General features: G+C 43.5%; 1 protein-coding gene across 1 annotated transcript in view; it reads right to left on the reverse strand.

The window, feature by feature from the left end:
• Window positions 1-3897: 3897 nt before the first annotated feature.
• The window catches only part of eno2 (enolase 2), a 36157-nt gene continuing 19549 nt past the window's right edge, over window positions 3898-20505 (reverse strand). The window contains exons 4-13 of the mRNA XM_037795462.1: window positions 20062-20120; window positions 17998-18067; window positions 16050-16183; window positions 15041-15132; window positions 14753-14883; window positions 14415-14612; window positions 14122-14323; window positions 8200-8308; window positions 8037-8095; window positions 3898-4803 (exon numbers count right to left, since the gene is read on the reverse strand). Of these exons, the coding sequence (XP_037651390.1) occupies window positions 4734-4803; window positions 8037-8095; window positions 8200-8308; window positions 14122-14323; window positions 14415-14612; window positions 14753-14883; window positions 15041-15132; window positions 16050-16183; window positions 17998-18067; window positions 20062-20120 (1124 nt within the window). The 3' untranslated portion in view covers window positions 3898-4733. The remainder of the gene's footprint in view (window positions 4804-8036; window positions 8096-8199; window positions 8309-14121; window positions 14324-14414; window positions 14613-14752; window positions 14884-15040; window positions 15133-16049; window positions 16184-17997; window positions 18068-20061; window positions 20121-20505) is intronic.

Raw genomic sequence — 20505 nt, forward strand, 5'->3', positions numbered from 1 at the left:
CACACACTTGTGACCCCTTGTCACAGATTTAATGTATATAGAGAGGTGACAAATTGTTTTGCTTAAACAATTTTAATATTTTAAATAATCGTTAGAGGCCAGAAAAGCTAAAAGCGATCTAATATTCCACAGGAAAGTACACATTATTAGAGAAAAGTCACTCACTCACCACTCATCTTCAACCTCTTATCCAGGGTCGGGTCGGGGGGGAAACAGCTCCAGCAGGGGACCCCAAACTTCCTGTTCCCGGGCCACATTAACCAGCTCTGACTGGGGGATCCCAAGGCGTTCCCAGTGTGGAGATATAATCTCTCCACCTAGTCCTGAGTCTTCCCCGTGGTCTCCTCCCAGCTGGTCATGCCTGGAACACCTCCCAAGGGAGGCGCCCTAGGGGCATCCTTACTAGATGCCCGAACCACCTTAGCTGACTCCTTTCAACGCAAAGGAGTAGCGGCTCTACTAAGTCCCTCACGGATGACTGAGCTTTTCATCCTAACTCTAAGGGAGACGCCAGCCACCCTCTTGAAGAAACCCATTTCGGCCGCTTGTACCCGCGATCTAGTTCTTTGGGTCATGACCCAACCCTCATGACCATAGGTGAGAGAAGGAACGAAGATTGACCGGTAGACCGAGAGCTTTGCCTTCCGGCTCAGCTCTCTTTTTGTCACAACGGTGCGGTAAAGCGAATGCACAGTCCCCACAGTATTTCCCGGGGGACCCGGTCATATGCCTTCTCCAAGTCCACAAAACACATGTAGACTGGATAGGCATATTCCCGGGCCCCCCCCGGGATCCTTGCGAGAGTGAAGAGCTGGTCCGTTGTTCCACGGCCAGGATGAAATCCGCATTGTTCCTCTTCGATCCAAGGTTCGACTATCGGCTGAACCCTCCTTTCCAGCACCTTGGAGTAGACTACCACGGAGGCTGAGTAGTGTGATACCCCTGTAATTGGCACACACTCTCTGGTCCCCCTTTTTGAACAGGGGAACCACCACCTCGGTCTGCCACTCCTTAGGCACTGTCACCGACTTCCACACAATGTTGAAGAGACGTGTCATCCAAGACAGCCCCTCCACACCCAAAGCTTTCAGCATTTCTGGACGGGTCTCATCAATCCCCGGGGCTTTGCCACTGTGGAGTTGTTTGACTACCTCAGTGACTTCCACCAGGGTAATTGATGATGGTCCCCCGTCAGCTTCCAGCTCTGCCTCTACAATAGAGGGCGTATTAGTCGGATTTAGGAGTTCCTCAAAGTGCTCCTTCCACCGCCCGATTACCTCCTCAGTTGAGATCAACAGTGTCCCATCCTTACTGTACACAGCTTGGATGGTTCCCCGTTTCCCCTTCCTGAGGTGCCGGACGGTTTTCCAGAAGCACCTTGGTGCCGACCGAAAGTCCTTCTCCATGGCTGCTCCGAACTCCTCCCACACCGCCTTGTTTTGCCTCCTTCACAGCAGTGGCTGCTTTCCTTCGGGCCTGTCGGTACCTTGCAACTGCCTCCGGAGTCCTCCAAGATAACATATCCCGGAAGGCCTCCTTCTTCAGTCGGACGGCTTCCCTGACCACCGGTGTCCACCACGGTGTTCGAGGGTTGCCGCCCCTTGAGGCACCCAAGACCTTAGACCACAGCTTACCGCCACAGCTTCAGCAATGGAAGCTTTGAACATCGCCCACTCGAGTTCAATGCCCCCAACCTCCACAGGGATGCCCTCCGCCGGAGGTGTGAGTTGAAGATCTCTCAGACATGGGCCTCCTCCCAGTTCATCCGCACTCACCGTTTGGGCTTACCAGAGTCTTCCCCCACCCTCTGACCCAACTCACCAAAAGATGGTGATCGGTTGACAGCTCCAGCCCTTGTTCAGCCGAGTGTCCAAAACATGCGGCCTCAGATCAGACGATACGATTACAAAATCGATCATCGACCTTCGGCCTAGGGTGCTCTGGTACCATGCACACTTATGAGCATCCTTTTGTTCGAACATGGTGTTTGGTATGGACAGTACATGACTAGCACAGAAGTCCAGTAACAAACGACCACTCGGGTTTAGATCAGGGAGGCCATTCTTACAAATCACGCCTCTCTAGGTGCCTCCATCGTTGCCCATGTGCGCGTTGAAGTCTCACAGTAGAACTATGGAGTCCCCTACTGGAGCCCCATGCAGGACTCCATTCAGGGTCTCCAAGAAGGTCGAATACTCCGAACTGCTGGTAGATGCATATGCACAGACAACAGTCAGAGTTTTTCACCCCCCATAACCCGAAGGCGTAGGAAGGCGACCCTCTCGTCCACCGGGGTAAACTCCAATGTAGCGGCATTCAGCCAGGGATTTGTGAGTATCCCCACACCCGCCCGGCGCCTCACACCATGAGCAACTCCAGAGAAGAATAGAGTTCAACCCCTATCCAGGACTACGGTTCTAGAACCAAGGCTGTGCGTAGAGGTAAGCCCTACCTGATCTAACTGATAACGCTCCACCTCCCGCACAAGCTCCGGCTTCTTCCCCCACAGAGAGGTGACGTTCCACGTCCCCAGAGCCGACCTATTAGAGAGTATTAGAGAAAAGTAAAATATATATTTGTGTGGAAGAAATGATGTATGTTTGTCATCTTGTGACCTTTTAGGGGGTCCCTGCCCACAGGTTGGGAACCCCTGGTTTACTGTATGTGTAGGATTTATCATCAGTGGACAATACAGCTGGCTGGTATTATCTTGACATTTGGCAAAATCCAAACACATCATAATCCGTTAATCTACAGTGTGTTGGGCGATGCATCACAAAGATAAATAATTGCTTGACGTCCGCGCTGATTGATGTGACATCTGATCACGACACTTGATACTCACAGGACTAGTTGATGTTTTAGTTTGTGCCTCCAGGCCGATTTAGTTTGTTTTAGGCCAGTATCTTTTTTTTATCCATAGCTTCAAATCTTTCTCATTACACAGAAGAGCAGGTGTGTTGAGAAACTCTGAATTTCTGCAACATTACAAAGATCAAACTTTACTCTCCCATCTTTTAAATCACATGTCTGTCTTCCATGTGCCAAAAGTTTTTCACTATTTAAACTACGTCACTCGCTCTGACCAAATGCAAAAACGTCGCAATTTAACGTATCCCTGGTTTGCAGAAACATCATTTTTTTTCCTGGCAACTAGGCTGTAGAGTGACAGGGGTTAACTTCAGAACAATTAATACTATCGACTCTGGCACAAGCAGGAAGTGGTTTGTCCGTTCTGGGCTACTGTAGAAACATGGCGGTGCAACATGGTGGTCTCTGTGAAGAGGACCTGCTGCTCCCTATGTAGATATGAACGACTCACTCTAAGGTAACGAAAACACAACGATTCATATTTTCAGGTGATTATAGAAAACAATACCAATAGATTCCCCTAATTGTAACAAACCGTTCCTTTAACTGTGAATTTACCTCATGTATGTGTTTCTGAGCCTGTCCTACTTCCTTCAGATGCAGACCATTTTGTCTGAATTTAGGGAACATTATCGTCATCATTGCGCCCCCCTCCCCCCCGAGTATCCCACAATCCCCGGTCAAACTGTAAAGTTTTCATGGCACGTTCAGGTGCTCACAGCCATGAGTATTTGTGAGATTCTGAGACTCTTAAACACATCCTCTCATGGAAACTTACTCTATTACATGTCAGCAGTTGCAATCTTAAAACCACCACCACAGTTTATTACAAAAAACAAACAATCTGTCATGTTTTGTTGAAAAGCAGATGCAAATTTAGGACAAAAAAAACCTAAAGTGACACAAAAAAGACACAAACCTTTTAAATGTGATTGAAATTGTAAATTAACATCTTTTTATTTCACATATTTTCACATTATTTTCAATGACAAGCGTTCATTTTTTTTATTTTTATTTTGTATTTTCTTTCTTGTTTTGTCAACACAGCTATTCTATGGACATTCAGGAGGAACAGAAGGAACGAAGGGTTCAGATTTTCTTTTTTCTTTAGGACAAAGGCGGGATTTCAAGCATAAAGGACAAATAATCAGAATCACGTCGGGGCGGGAAGTAAAGAGGGTTTTAGAAACTGAGAAACGGACACGACGAGAAGAAAAAGGAGACAAAAAGAGGACAGAAGTGGGTGAAGTGCAGGTACTTCAGTGTCCAGGTGAGAGTGTGACACAGCTGAGTGTGTTAGTGTTTGTGTAGTTTAGTCGTTTTTTCACTCAGTCCCTGAAACAGCTGTTGTGTGTTTCTTTCTGCGAGTGCATCGTCCTCTTTTGGTGCTGAAAGTTAGTTGTTTTTTTTATCTCTTTCAGTTGCGTGCGTCAGTCTACATTATGCTATTATATCTCTACTTAATTATCTCTCTGTTTTTACAACAATAATCTTTATTTTTGCAGGTCTGTCCTCTGGCTGTACATGAACTATTCCTTTAAAACTACAGTAACAGTGCATGTCTGGCTTAGAAATTTTATATTTTTATGGTATTCCCCTGCATGTGCGTGAGCGCGTTGCATCTGCGTAATCTATGTGTGTGTGTGTGTGTGCATACAGCATCATCTCCCTATAAGTCCAGTGCATAATTTATTTATTTTATTTTTTTTGCTTGGCTCCTTTACTCGTCTGTTTTTTCATGAATCTGTGTGATCTTTCATTGTACATGGCTCGCTCCGTGTTCGTCGTGTCTGTCAGTTTAAGTGTGTGTGTGAGTGTGTGTGTGTGTGTGTGTGAGTCATTCGTCTGTCTGTCAGTCAGTTTCACAGGGCGCTGGGGTTCCTGAAGTTATGGCCTGCAAAGCGAGCCTGGTCGCCCAACTCCTCCTCAATCCTGCAGAGAAGAAAAGAGTAGAAAAGGATAGAGCTGAGGGACATGATTAAAAAGTCCCATTTTGTAAAAAAGTGAGATTTTCATGTATTTTATATTATTAAGCAGGTTTAAGTGCTATATAAATACTGTTAAACTATCAAAACGATCACTATATGGAGAAATACACACAGCCCATATTCAGAAATTGTGCGTTTGAAACAAGCCGTTAGGATTTATGTCCATTTGTGATGTCAAAAATATACAATATGTAGACCATTACACGGTTTTTAAACATAAACATTTGTGTTCCAGTTTATTTCCTGTTGCAGTGTTTGTTAATAACATCAGCTGACAGGAAGTAAACATGGACCAAACTGTTGCCTGGCAACGCAATTCCGTTGAAATGCACTAAAATGGAGCGTTTCAGACAGAGTAAATACAGGTATATTCAGGCAGACAATATGAGGGAAAAAAAAGGTTGTTTTTTTTATATTAAATCATGTAACATGTTCTAGTAGAAACACAAAATACAAGTATGAACCTGAAAATGACCTACTGGCATTATTTGATGTTTTCTCTAACTTTCTCTCTTGTTAAGGATTAAAGGAGCGCATCGCCAAAGTTTAAACTTAAATATCAGTTTACTTGTCCTGGTTAGGGTTAGTACTACTCAGCCTGTAAATACACAACACAGCCTCATGGCAGTTCGAGAAATAGTCACCAAATTGAATCCATATGATTCTTGTACATAGACATGAATTTCCCTTTTTTTTCCTCAAATTTATGGAAATTCAATATGAAATTGCTGAATTTCTCCTTTAAAAAAAAAAAAACATGTCTCCATAGCAGCCACTGCATGACAACTTGCCACAGTATAAATGACTATTTTATTTCTGGTGTGTCAGTACACGTGTGTGTGTGTGCGTGTGTGTGTGTGTGTGTGTGTGTGTGCACGCTTCACTGCACTGATTAGCGTTTATCGCTGGTTAATGCTCCTGTAAATCTCTCCACCCTCCACCTCTCCTGCGTCTCCTCAGCAGTCCGATGGGATTACAACACTGAGCCGATCCCACCTCCTCTTCCTCCTCCTCCTCCTCCTCCTCCTGCTGCTGACTGGCTCGGACACATGGGGTGACACCGGCGCTGCTGCCGCCTGTCACATCAATTAGCTCTGTGATGCTAAGCGCTAAGATAAAGCGGGAACCTGAGAAGCCGTGTTGTACAGTAGCTGGTCGCTGCCAGATTTGGAGCCATGAAGAAGATAAATAAATATAAATAAATTAAGCAGTGATTGTACCTTTAAAGGAAATGATGAAAATATGCAAGTTTCCAATTATATGTTAATTTTTTTTTACATGTTTAACATGTTTTAATGAGTCTAGATCCTGTGAAGACAATGTTTGTGACCTCGACTGAAGTTTATATAGTTTATAAAGTGAAGAATCAAATAAAAATGGTCACTGATTGTGTATTAAAATTTATCGAGAACAGTGAACTTAGTCATGAACAGTAATTAGAGAGAGAAAAACAATTTTGTGTCAGTCAGTTTTCTTACAGAATTTCCACATTAAAATAATTGAGAATTAAATTCTGCCCAATTTAAATTCTTTAATTTTCCTTCAAGAGAAAAACGTATTCAAGCTCTCACTGATGCAACAGTTCATGTATCCTTATCTTTATATGCTGTAATCCACAGACTTTAGTTTTTAAAATTACGGGACTTTCTGCTGATCCTTGTGTCTACATGTGCTGTTTCTGGGTGTGTCATCAAGATTATAGATAATATGACACACAGATAATAGTAGCACCTGAGAGATGGGCGTGGCCTTGGGTATATAATACCTGCTGCCACACTTCTGTTGTCTCTCCAAACAGCCTCCACACGGGTTTACAACATATTTTATCTGTCTTAAACTCAGACCAGATTTCAAAATCTGAAATGTGTTTCTGTGGCGTGGCAGCATCTGTAGCCAATGAAAATGTGGGACGTCGTCTCAATATGTGGGACGTGGGACAAGGGATAAAAATACTGTGCAGTCCCTCCTAAAGTGGGACACCTGGTCACCCTTAAATGCTGCATTACCTGTTGTTTTTTATTTTGGCGTCCGTGTTAACAGGTTATAGCAGACACACGGCCCGCGTGAGACACGCGTCTCAGCTGCGTCTCTTCTAGTGAATAGAGATCTCACCTCTTTTTGACGCGTGCCGCGCGTCTCACAGCAACAAGGAAGCGACAGTGAAGGTGATCTATTGACTGTATATTAACATCATATCAGCTACATTTCTACAGTTTCAATGTCTAGACATCTGTAGAATATGTTACGGACAGTGAAGGTGATCTATTGACTGTATATTAACATCATGCCAGCAAGATTACTACAGTTTTGATGTCTATCTGTAGAATATGTTACGGAGATGAAAAAAAAGTAAAGACTTATTTTTAAATCAACACTTCCTGCTTTCATTTCAAAATAAAAGCCCTCAAGGGTTTTTTCTATGAACAGAATTCCTTAATTAACACAAGGCTTTTATTCTGAAATATGTGCCGGACAGTGTTCTAGAACATGCAGTGACTTGGAGAGCTCCATGAATGAATATAGTACAGAGTTTTAATTGTGGATTATTACTATTATTTACAAATTACCACACGTTTCTTAACCTTTCTCGGTCTAAAATAAATATAAACGATATTTATAATGAAATGAAATGGCCATTAAAAGGCAAACTCTATGTAGAAAGAAACGTCTGACAGCAGCAGCTGCAGCAGCAGAAACGCAGCTGAAATGCAGCTGGTGTGAACGCATGAATCACGCAGCCACCATGCCACGCAGCCGCCACGCGCCCCTGACGTTCCCTGTGTGTCCGGGCTGTAATCCTGAAGTGACGCAAAGGGGCGTGACAAAGATATGGTATGTGACGAGCTTGGATGAGACGTAGATATTTTAACCCAAACCACCATCTTTTCCTAACCCTAACAAAGTTGTTTCTGTGAAGACGGATGTTTATTTTGAAAAGACTTTAACATGCGGAAATTGACATATGTTGCTTGACATTCATAGAAGAACGCATGTGAAATGAGGAATAACTTTTTGTAAAATATCATACGAAACGTTGTATGAAGATACGTTGATCCATTGCATGTCAAACGACAAACCCCAATAAAGCGTCATTGAGCCGAGGAACTGAATTGAAAGGAATCAGTAAAGTTTGTGTGTTAGAGAGAGGTTGAGAGATGATGTCTGCGGCCCACTGACCTCATGAGCTGGTTGTACTTGGCCAACCTCTCAGATCTACAGGGGGCGCCGGTCTTAATCTGCAACACAGAGACGGCAGAGATTATAATTCCCAAAATACTGACCTGTGAAATGTTGGATTATGATAATGTCACTGTCACTAAGGGGTGAATTTCATTTTCACCTGTCCAGTGCAGAGTCCCACCACCAGGTCAGCGATGAAGGTGTCCTCCGTCTCTCCTGAACGATGGCTGACCATCACACCCCAACCGTTTGCCTGAGCCAGTTTACACCTAAGAGACACACACAAAGAGAAAATGATCTTCTTATTCACTAAACACACAGAACAAATACGACCTCCTTATGTTCAGAGTGTAAAGACAGAAAATATCTCACACAGTAAGCAACACAATAGCACTTCCTTGGTTTTATCGGTCACGTAACACGACGAGAGCCTTTACCTCCCCATCAGTCGAGTCCCATTTCCTGTCTTAAAGTTACTACGAGGAACTTTTAACTGGCTATGAAACAGGCTCAATGTAATACTGATGCCTCCATGTGACTTATAAGTAAACAAGACCGTCAGCGAGAAGATTGGCTATTTCTAGGGATGCACCGATACCAGTATCGGGTATCGGGTCCGATACTGTGCTCGTGTACACGTACTCCGCTGGGCCGAGCCCCGATCTGGCGGCACGACACGGTTGGGGCGCACTGAGGACCGCCCCGGTCGACAGTCGCTTCGGGAGCAGGAGGCCGTCCCCGGCGGGGGGAGAGGGCGCAGAGAGCTTTGTCCACGATGCGGCGAGGTCCGGGCAGAGAACGCTGTAAAGCTGCGGCCACGAGCCACCTTCGCCCCGAGCCTTTCCAAGCAGGCCTAGAGACGGTTGCGGCGCACCGCCTCGTATACGGGACTCCCCAGCCTGCTGTGTGTCGCTCACACCCTCCAGCTGGCTGTTAACGAGGGTCTTTTGGCACAGAGAAGTACTCATATCGGTGTGTGAGTTTGACTCCCTATTATCAATCTTAGAGTTGATTAACTATATAGTGATTTAAAGGGACTGTTTGTAACTTCTTACACGTATAAATCATTGCGGGTCGATGTCCCATGTGCGCTCGTGTGTTGCTATGCTGTTCAGACTCAGACTCCAATACAAATTACTGTGAAGCACCAAAACCTCTTGGTTGTATCTAGTGAAGCCCGTCTGTTAAACAGTGTTGGCCGCGGTCGGAGGACGCGGGGGAGACCGTAGCTTTGGTCTCCAGGACCGGAGTCTCTGCTGTACTCTGCTCCTCTGCTCCTCTGCCTGCTTGCCTTCACTGAGCTCGCTCCATTCTCACGTGCATGTGCGCACACTCCACACTGCAGAAGAGTTAGTTTAGCTCTGAGAATATCTAGTGAATGTTCAGTGGACGTTTGTGCTGAAATAACTGCTGCAGCTCCTCCAGACCAACAGAGGTTTCCCGTGTCTTGTGAAGTGACGGGGCTCCGCAGAGAGAAACATTATTGTCTCCGACCAAAACTCCGGCGTCTCCCCTGTTCCCTCCGGCAGCGGTCGGGAGGCTGAGGCAGGAAAAGCCAACACTAGGATCAGCATTGATTCATGGAGAGACCTTCGTCTGGTCAGCTAACATTACTGCCAAGCAGCTGAAATATAGAGTGATATTGTGCTTTTAGCTGACGTGTGTCTCCTCACTGTTTTGAGCGATGCTCGTTCATGTCTATGTAGAACGAGCACAAGCGCGCGCAACAGGACGCTGACTTTCGTTGACTTAACGGCCACAGGTGTGGCTGTTAACAAGACATTTCTGATTCTTACAAACAGTCCCTTTAATTGTGACCACAGCTCATCTGGCACGTTAACCTGTTGAATGACATGACATTAAGACGCCGTTGGTGCCTGGGGTCAAATCTGAGCTCGTTCTGTCCCCCCCCACCCCATTCCTGCTGAGATATTAGAGAAATATATCAGACTAACAACGTAGGAAGCTTTTCATGTGACGGATATAATACATCACTTTTACTGTCATCGGCACCGTTTCTCTCATTTCATCCTCCTCCTGCTGTAAGCCAGCTGTCATGATTGATGGCTTCATAACCCTGAGTGACGTTTTGTTAAGTCTGAGATTGATGACACACACATTCAAGACTGGAGTACACACTCTCCACAAAGACATCAACAGCACAGTCACAACGCCATAGCTGCGTCAATACATTTGATTGACAGTTCATCTTCATACTGAAAGCCTCCTGTCACTTCCTGTCCTACGTTTATCTCCCGTAAAGGTCGGTTTGCCGCTCCGAGTCTCTGGCACAAAGTCAACGAGGCTGACAGGTAATGACGGGTGTGACTGACACATGCTGTATATGTGTGTGTGTGTGTGTGTGTGTATCTCCCTATAGGCCTCTCTGTCGTCTCAGTCAAGATGGATGACCTTGTTTGGCCAGTCCAAGTTCACCAGCCTGCCCGAGGCCGAGGCAGCCATATTAGTTTATTTTTCTCTCTGAGAAGAGAGTATGTGTAGCCTGGAACCAACGCTGTGTCACAACAGATTCGACCGACAGCGATGAGTCGTGCGTGTACATCTGTGAAGCCTCTTAATAAGGCAGGTTTATCATTTTAATAAAATGTCTACATTAAGCGGCTTTATGTGACTTAAAACCTTTACACACGGGGGGGGGGGGGGGGGGGGGGCGTGATGAATTAACGACACGAAAATTATGCCAAATTACTCGCCTGCGAATATTATACGTCTAGGGCTTTTATTGTGAAAGGTAAGAACAGAAGGAGTGGATCTGGTCTGCGCTGCCATTATTGGCAGTATAGGCGCAACTCATCTTGTTCCGCACAATATGATTGGTCGATGCCTTTATTCGCCGTGCGAAACCTCAGGAAATCAACCTTTTTCCAATAAAAAGTATGCCGCTTTTTCAATATTTGCATTCTGTGTAAAAGTATTCATGACAAAAACAACAGTTTGAAAAAAATATATTGACGTGCAAATTATTAACACAAAACAAAAAAAAGCCTCCAGTGTGTAACGGCCTTCATACCGCTATCCACCAGTTTTTATGCAAGTTTTCAATTTGTGCATTTTAGAAATTTGAAAAAAAGTTGAAATATTCTGAAAGTTTTTCTGCTCGGCTGAATTAGAAAAGTTGGTGTATCGATAAAAACCAAATGCGACACAGTGAACTGGAAATAGACTTAGTGAATAAATAATGACGCACATGAAGTATGTGACTTAAAGGTCCCATATTGTAAAAAGTGAGATTTTCATGTCTTTTATATTATAAAGCAGGTTTAAGTGATAAATAAATACTGTGAAAGTATCAAAACACTCAATCCACAGAATAATACACACAGCCTGTATTCAGAAACTGAGCTTTTGAAATAAGCCGTCAGGATTTCTGTACATTTGTGATGTCACAAATATACAATATTTAGACCATTTCAGAGTTTTAAACATAAGCATTCTAAATGTGTCCCAGTTTATTTCCTGCTGTAGTGTATCTGAATTACATCAGCTGACAGGAAGTAAACATGGACCCAAGCTGTTGCCTAGCAACGCAATTCCGTTGAAATGCACTAAAACGGAGCGTTTCCGGCAGAGGGTATATAACCACCGTTAAACGTGACTGAAGAGCTGGAAACACCAGATCTCTGTGGAGCGATGAGGAGACTGTAATGGTCCTCACACTAACAACATGTTGCCATCCTAACTCGTGACGTACTGACCCTTTTTAGGACGCCTTGGCGTCACTTTCTTACACACTGCTGGGTAGGCCATCGTGTCAAACTATGACGCTCCACTGCAGTTGTGAATCCAAACAAAAACATGCTTAGGTTTAGGCAACAAAACCACCATAGTTAGGTTCAGGAAAAAAAAAAAACAGGGTTTGGCTTAAGATACGTTTGTGAAGTGAAAATTAAACTTGATGTTCTGAACACAAAGACAAACAACACGTTGTTGGTTTGAACACCAGTCTCCTGAGGTCTGTACTACGAAGCAGGATTAAGGGTTAGTGAGGTAACTTCAGGGTTAACCCTTCAGGGTTTTCAGTCCTACGAAGGTGGTTCACTTCTTACCGGGGTAGATCGCCATGGTAACTGATGCTGAACAGTTAATCTGCTCCGGAGCAGGTCATGTTCCAGATAAGAGATCAACTTGTATAAAAGCACCTCCTACTGACCATCAGAGCTGAGTGCGCGGATAGTATGGTAATATTACACACATATGAAGAAGTTAAAGTCATAATCAGAATAAAATCAACCCAGTTTAAACTGACAGATGCAGGAAGGACAGCTGGCTGTATGCTGTGGGTGTTTACCGCTTTGAATTATGTTTTTATATTTATTATTTTACTTCCTCTTGAGTCCGTTTCACACAGCCTGAGACGGGGACGCAGCTGAAAGATAGTTGAAATAGTCATTCACGCCATGTCCTTATTAATGGGCATAATGAAGTGTAATCCATTCATCCATAACACATCTGAAAGCTATTTATATCTAAACGACTTTTTCTGTCTTTTGAGTGTTCCGTTAAATTAATAAGTCTGTTAATTTACGCATTCAAACATCGGGAGTTTTTTCTTTTGCCAGATGTCCTTCCTGCATTTGGCAGCTTCAGCTGTGTTACTTTTAGTCTGATTAAAGGGACTGTTTGTAAGAATCAGAAATGTCTTTTTAACAGCGACACCTGTGGCCGTTAAGTCAACGAAAGTCAGCGTCCTGTGGATTGCGCTCACGCTCGCTCTAAATAGACATGAACGAGCATCGCTCAAAACAGTGAGGAGACACACGTCAGCTAAAAGCACAATATCACTCTATATTTCAGCTGCTTGGCAGTAATGTTAGCTGACCAGACCAAGGTCTCTCCATGAATCAATGCTGATCCTAGTGTTGGCTTTTCCTGCCTCAGCCTCCCGAACGCGGCCGGAGGGAACAGGGGAGACGCCGGAGTTTTGGTCGGAGACGATAACGTTTCTCTGTGCGGAGCCCCGTCACTTCACAAGATACAGGAAACCTCTGTTGGTCTGGAGGAGCTGCAGCAGTTATTTCAGCACAAACGTCCACTGTACATTCACTAGATATTCTCAGAGCTAAACTAACTCTTCTGCAGTGTGTAGTGTGCGCGCATGCACGTGAGAGTGGGGCGAAAGAGCGAGAACGAGCGCGGTGTGTGAGTGAAGGCAGGCGGCGGAGCAGAGTACAGCAGAGACTCCGGTTCTGGAGACCAAAGCTACGGTCTCCCCCGCGTCCTCCGACCGCAGCCAACACTGTTTAACAGACGGGCTTCACTAGATACAACCAAGAGGTTTTGGTGCTTCCGTGTTGTTTGTGTTGGAGTCTTGTCTGAACAGCGTAGCCATACGCGAGCGCGCATGGGACACCGACCCGCAATGATTTATACGTGTAAGAAGTTACAAACAGGCCCTTTAAGTGTTTAACTTCTTCTTATTTTTATAATATATTTTACTCTTCCTTTGTTAAATGTGTCTCTCTGCCTATCTGTCTGCTGACAGTAGACTTGTCCATGTCTGTGATTGGTCAGATGCTGCAAACACCACCCTGTTCATGTGAACGTGCTCGTAGCCAGACTGAGAATCCCTAGGTTGATTTACCGAGTTGATAACCAGCGTCGTAGGACCGTTTAGCAGGATCTCGTTCGTTAGGGTTAGTTAAACCAGAGAAGATATCCTGTGTATGTTGAACTCACTTCGTAGTACAGGACTCTGGATGAAAGTCCTGTGTTTGTTTGACCCCCTATGTTTACATCCAGCTGATGTCATTCACATACACTGCAACCAGAAATAAACTGGGACCCATTTAGAATGTTTACGTTTAAAACTTTGAAATGGTCTAAATATTATATTTTTGTGACATCACAAATAGACAGAAATCCTAACGGCTTGTTTCAAACGCACAGTTTCTGAATACGGGCTGTGTGTATTTCTCTGTGGATTAAGCGTTTCGATACTTTCACAGTATTTATAAAGGACTTTAACCTGCTTTATAATATAAAAGCCATGAAAATGTCACTTCTTACAATATGGGACCTTTAAAATATTAGTATTTAAAAGATCTAAATAGAGCAGACGTACGCCTGTATGGCCTCAGTGACGGAGCCGATCTGGTTGACTTTGAGCAGCAGACAGTTGCAGGCTCGCTCCTCGGCAGCTTTCTCTATCCTCTTAGGGTTGGTCACCGTCAGGTCGTCCCCCACCACCTGGATCCCCACCTGGGCCGTCAGACGGGACCAGGCTTCCCAGTCGTCCTGGTCGAACGGGTCCTCGATGGACACCACTGGGAAGGACGGAGGACAGGTGAAAAGTGAATAAAAATAAATTTTGTTTCCGACCTGAAGATCAACAAAACCAACAAACAAATGGTCCACCTGGGTAGTTGTTGACGAAGCCTTGATAGATGTCAGCCAGCTCCTCTCCAGAGATGTGTCTTGCTGCATCCGGTGGGGATTTGAAGTCCAGGTCGTATTTTCCCTCGCGGTAAAATTCCGAGGCGGCCACGTCCATCCCGACCACCACCTTGTCCGTGAAGCCGGCCTTCTCTATGGCCGTCTGCAGCAGATCCAGAGCTGAGGAGGGAAAGGAAGAGGTGGAGAGGAGAGATGGAGTAGAGATGGAGACATCCAGAGAGATAAGGCAAGAAATAAAAACATGGAGAAAGTGATGAACGTCTTTACATCACTGGTGATATTTAACAGAGGATCCTCACCCTCACTGTTTTCCAGGATGTTGGGAGCAAATCCTCCCTCGTCTCCCACGTTGGTGGCGTCCTGGCCGTATTTCTCCTGGATCACCCCCTTCAGTGTGTGGTACAGCTCCGATCCTATCCTCAACGCCTCCCTGACAGACACACAGGGAGGGAGGAAGGAGTTAAAAAAAGAAGACGGAAAAGACTAAAGATCTTAGATATTGAATGTAGAAACAAATGGCAAAATATAAATCCATCGTGTTCGCTTTGTAGGTTTTATGAAACTTTGTCTTGGAGATGAATTCTTACTTGAAAGACTCGGCTCCGACAGGAAGAACCATGAACTCCTGCATGGCCAGTTTGTTACCTGCATGGGAACCTCCATTTATCACATTAAAGGCCTGAAGAGGAGAGGAGACGAGAAGAGGGGGGGAGAAAACAAGAGGACAGAAGAAGAAAGGGGAGAGAAGGAGAGAAGGAGACAAGGAGAGGAAACGAGGAGAAAACAGGAGAGGAAATGAGAGGACAGAAGAAGAAAGGGGAGAGAAGGAAACAAGGAGACAAACAGAGGAAATGAGAGGAGACACGGAGAGGTAACAAGTAGACAAGCAGAGGAAACGAGAGGAGACACGGAGAGGAAACAAGGAGAACAGAGGAAAGAAATGAGAGGACAGAAGAAGAAAGGGGAGAGGAGCAAACAAGGAAACAAGCAGAGGAAATGAGAGGAGACACGGAGAGGATACAAGTAGACAAGCAGAGGAAACAAGAGGAAACAAGGAGAAAACGTGAGAGGAAATGAGAACAACAGAAGGTGAAAGGAAACCAGGAAACAAGAAGACAAGATGAGGAAACAAGGAGAACAGAGGAGAGGAAATGAGAGGACAGATGAAGAAGGGGGAGAGGGGAAAACAAGGAGAGGAAATGAGAGGAGAGGAAACAAGGAGACAAAATGAGGACAAAAGGGGAGAGGAAATGAGAGGACAGAAGAAGAAAGGGGATAGGAGAAAACAAGGAGACAAGGGGGGGAAATAATGGGAGAAAAGAAGAGTTAAATAATAATTTTAGCAGCCTAAGAAGCCTATAAAACAAGGAAACATCTGTAAACACCTGCAGATGTTTAAATTGTAAATTTGGGGTCCATCAAAAGACTAAAAGTCATTATTCCAGATCATGTTACAGTGAAAACACATGAAATAATCCAATATTTGTAAGTGAGAAAAGAGTGTAATACAAGTGAATAAATGAAAAGTTAAATGTGTGGATTTCAGTCAGTGTGCAGATGTTAGTAGTGCAGATGTGCAGTGAGTTTGTGTCTTACGGGAACCGGCAGCACCAGCTCTGTGTTTCCAGCCAGGTCGGCTATGTGGCGGTACAGAGGGACATCTTTCTCTGCTGCACCGGCCTTACAGATGGCGAGAGACACTCCCAGGATGGCGTTGGCCCCAAACTGAGCTGTTTTTGATGGCACATGAAACAGGAAGTCCCTTTACTGTCCATTGATTAAACTTTGGATTTGTATTAGTATTTCTAAATGAATTCTTTATTTTTCTTGACTTTTTTCCCCTTTATTCACCAATTTGTGCATACACATGTAGACAGTTTGGATATACTAACAAATAAACAACGGATGTTAATGATTTACAAAATATAAAAGGACACAGATAATTAAAGGGACTGTTTGTAACTTCTTACACGTATAAATCATTGCGGGTTGGTGTCCCATGCGCGCTCGCGTGTGGCTACGCTGCTCAGACTCAGACTCCAACACAAACTACTCTGAGAATATCTAGTGAATGTACAGTGGACGTTTGTGCAAAAATAACTGCTGCAGCTCCTCCAGACCAACAGAGGTTTCCCGTGTCTTGTGAAGTGACGGGGCTCCGCAGAGAGAAACGTTATTTGACGTGTGTCGCCTCACTGTTTTGAGCGATGCTCGCTCATGTCTATGTAGAGCGAGCACAAGCGCGAGCAACAGGACGCTGACTTTCGTTGACTTAACCGCAACAGGTGTTGCTGTTAACAAGCAATTTCTGATTCTTACAAACAGTCCCTTTAACAGAGGACAGCATGTAAAAATAAAAATAAAGTAATTTGAAAAAAAGGTATGACTAAATTTAAAAAAAGAGAGAAGGAGATAGTGAAGAGAAAAGAAAAGAAAAGTGAAATGGAGAGAAGAAATACAAATAATTAAACAGAGGGCGTGATCTCTATGGGTTTGGATGCATTTCAGACGAGCTTTGCATGATTAATTTAACTTTGTTTATGAAGTATTCAGAAGTTCAGATTTACTGTATAGTGTCAGGTTGAGTTTCAGTATCTTTGAGGCAGTAATACATGTTTTGTTACGGTTATTTTTATTATTTAAAATTTTGACCAAAAACAAAAAACTTTGAACCAAATATTCAGTATTTATTCAGATTAATTAAAAATATTATTTTTTTTTGTATAACAACCAGACAATACAGCTTTCAACTAAATTCGAATCTTTATTATCTTAATAAATTCTTTTAAATTCACATCACGTCTTGCAATTCTCCTATAAATTATAGTAAAGGATATTAATATTCCCTTATAGGTTATGCATTTAAATTCTTAAACCATCCTAAACTTGTTTCCATGGATTTGAATCACCTAAATGACAAGAAAGATGTTTTTAACAGTAAATACTAAACATTTAAAGTTAAATTGGTAACATGATTTGTTAGTGTTACTGTTATCAGAAGAGTTACCAACATGAACAAATAAAAATAAAAATGTCTTCTTGGTTTACTTGTAATTATGTACAATAAGCAAAGAGAATAAACTCTGAGACTTTTGTCTGTAAACCTGGATATAATTGTGTTTATTTCTACAAGGACAGAAAGTTAATTAAAAACATTTCACAACACGTTCAGCTCCAGCTTAGTCTGACACGTTTCCTGCGCTGGCTGCAAACACCATTCCTCCCACTGCTGTGTACCTTGCTGATTAGTTGGCATGATTGTAGATTAAAATAAATGAACGGTGATTTTATTTATTAACGGTTAGCGTCGGTCGTGCCAAAGCTTATTTGGAACAGCAATCTATTTGCTCTGTCGTGTTCCCGTCTGTATTTATGCCTTTTGTTGTTGCCACTTTGTGACGAACATGCCTTTGGTAAAAAAAAAAAACATTTTTCAAAATGTGTGTGACTTCACAGGAGCTGCTGGAGCGAGCAGGAGGATTTCCAGCTGGCCGGTGGACTCTGATGATGCGGCGTTAAGTCGTCACGACTTGTTTTGACTCACATTTGTTTTCTGTGCCGTCCATCTCGATCATCATGTTGTCCAACTGCTCCTGCTCCACCACGCTGATGCCCTGCAGACACACACAAATACATATAACACGTCTTAATAACACGCACAGATGGAGCAATATATAACCCAAATCACTACATTGATAATAAATCAAAACAAGTCTCTTCATAACTATCCCCAGAAATCTTTTTGGATCCATTTTGGTTCAGTTTTGTTGATGGAGGTTAGGATTAGGACCAGGTTTGGATGTAAAAACTGCCTTATTGAATCCACATTTGACATGTACATATCATACAAATAATAATAATAATAACTTTTGTACAAATGTAAATTTACCAACCTCACTGTGGGAGAAAGAAGAGCGGTAAGTTAGACTGTATGGCCCCGACCATGGCTCTGAAATATCAATAATTTAGAATCTATGGCCCGACCATGGCTCTGAAATATCAGTAAGTTAGAATCTATAGCCCCGACCACGGCTCTGAAATATCAGTAAGTTAGAAACGAAACGTCTCTCTATTGTGGCGTTCAGGAGCTCGGAGCCGTTCGCCTGATAATCGCCAACATTCATTTCCCGGCAAAAAACATCTGCTGCTGGAGGAAATTACCCATACTGCACTGCTGCAAATATCTGAACCGCACTATTATCCTCACACACACTCGTATTATTCCTTACACACAAACACAAACACTCATTCACTGTTCCTCTCACTCACTAACAGTTTTTTCTCACAGACACATTATCGTCATCTTTCATTCACAGTATCTCTACACCACGCACTCACACTCACTTTACTCCTCTGTTATTGATAGCTGAAAAGTCTTTATCTTATTCTCACAGCTTCCTGTGTGCCCATCCAGATGTGATAGTCATCTACACATCCGTCGACTGAATCTGCTGCAGAAGGTTGTATTGTTCACATTTAAGGTCCAAACTGGACAATTTCAGCCTCACTAAATGATTCAGTCTGACCACCGACTGAACACAACATCTTTGATGTCAGTAGAAGTACTGCTAACTCCGACTACAGTCACAGCCAAACCAGTTGGCGAAAAAAAAAAAATTGGCATTGTACGTTTCAGCAAACCACCAAAAATACATTTCATAAATACATTTATCAGAAACATACCATGCCACCCAACATAACATGCCATGTTATTAACGTTGTGAAACGACTGGTTAGTTTTAGGCAACAAAACTACTTTGTTGAGGTCAGGAAAAAAGATCATGGTTTGTGTTGAAAGATACGTTTGTGTCTAGAAGGTAACCCACAAGTTACGAAATTCTTGCGAGATGGTTAAGGTTAGGTGTTGACCTTGAATGATTAAGGTTAAGATCAGGTCATCAGGCAGCGAGTCTCGCGAGAGTTTTAGCAATTTTTGCAAGTTTTCGCAATTTGGCAGTTAACTTGTAGAAACAACCTTGTACTCGTCATTATGCAAAGTAAGTAAGGGATAATGTACAGCAAACCGGTCATTGTTGTGAAAGACTCTCATCGCCCTGAAGGGGATTCTTTCACAACAATGACCCGCTAGCTGTACATTATACAGTGGAGGACCATTTTTGTGTCAAATTATCAATTTCCTCAGTAATCGATAATTTGACACAAAAATGGTCCTCCAGAGTCCGACATCAAAACTGCGCCCATAGCAACAGTCTGTTACACATAGCAACGGTCTGCTATAAAGAAATAACAGACCGCAGAATGCCGTGATTAACCAATCAGAATCGAGTATTCAACAACAGCGTATAATAATTTGCAATAATGGTTGCTCAGTATACTACTTCACTTGCTCTGCGCGTCACTTGTTGTACTATACGGTTCTTGCTCTGACCAAATGCAAAAATGTCAACATTCAACGTGGTTTTCTGGCAACCTGTAGCTACAACCTGAAAAACCAATTCCAGGAAATTATTCCTTTAACTTGAACAAGTCTGTACCCAGCTCCCTCTTTGAGTCTCAGGCCTGCTGAGAACTTAGAAAGGATACCAGACATTGTATCTTTGAATACGGTTATTGACGAATATAGCGTATGAATGTTTTGGTGACTTACAGAGGCTATAAGGGCGGGACCCAGAGTATCGTTGATGTGCCCGACTGCCTTCAAAACACCTGGAAGAGAGCACAAACCAACATAAGTGAGTCAGAAAAGGGAAATTCTGCAGCAACTAGAGGAGAAGGAAAAAGGTAGTCGGATTAAAACTGGAGATTTCTGTTGCTTGTTGTGCAGAAAGAATTAATACAAGCACTGCAGCACAATTTGGCTTATTGTTTTGGTTTTTCAGCTGCATCTGGAAGGGTCGGGTATCAGGACGCGATACCTTTATGGTATCGACCGAAACAACCCGGTACCAAGTAGTCAAACGACACCTGCAATCGATCCTTTCTGTGCCAAGATCTAGTAAAAGATGACGACAAGCGTTCTTTGATATATTGCGACGTGTGATTGGCTCACTACAGCAGCTGCTGCAACTCATACAGCCGGAATTGCCGGCCT

This window comes from Sebastes umbrosus, chromosome 15 (genome assembly GCF_015220745.1).
Source record: "Sebastes umbrosus isolate fSebUmb1 chromosome 15, fSebUmb1.pri, whole genome shotgun sequence".
In the NCBI taxonomy this organism is placed as follows: Eukaryota; Metazoa; Chordata; class Actinopteri; order Perciformes; family Sebastidae; genus Sebastes; species Sebastes umbrosus.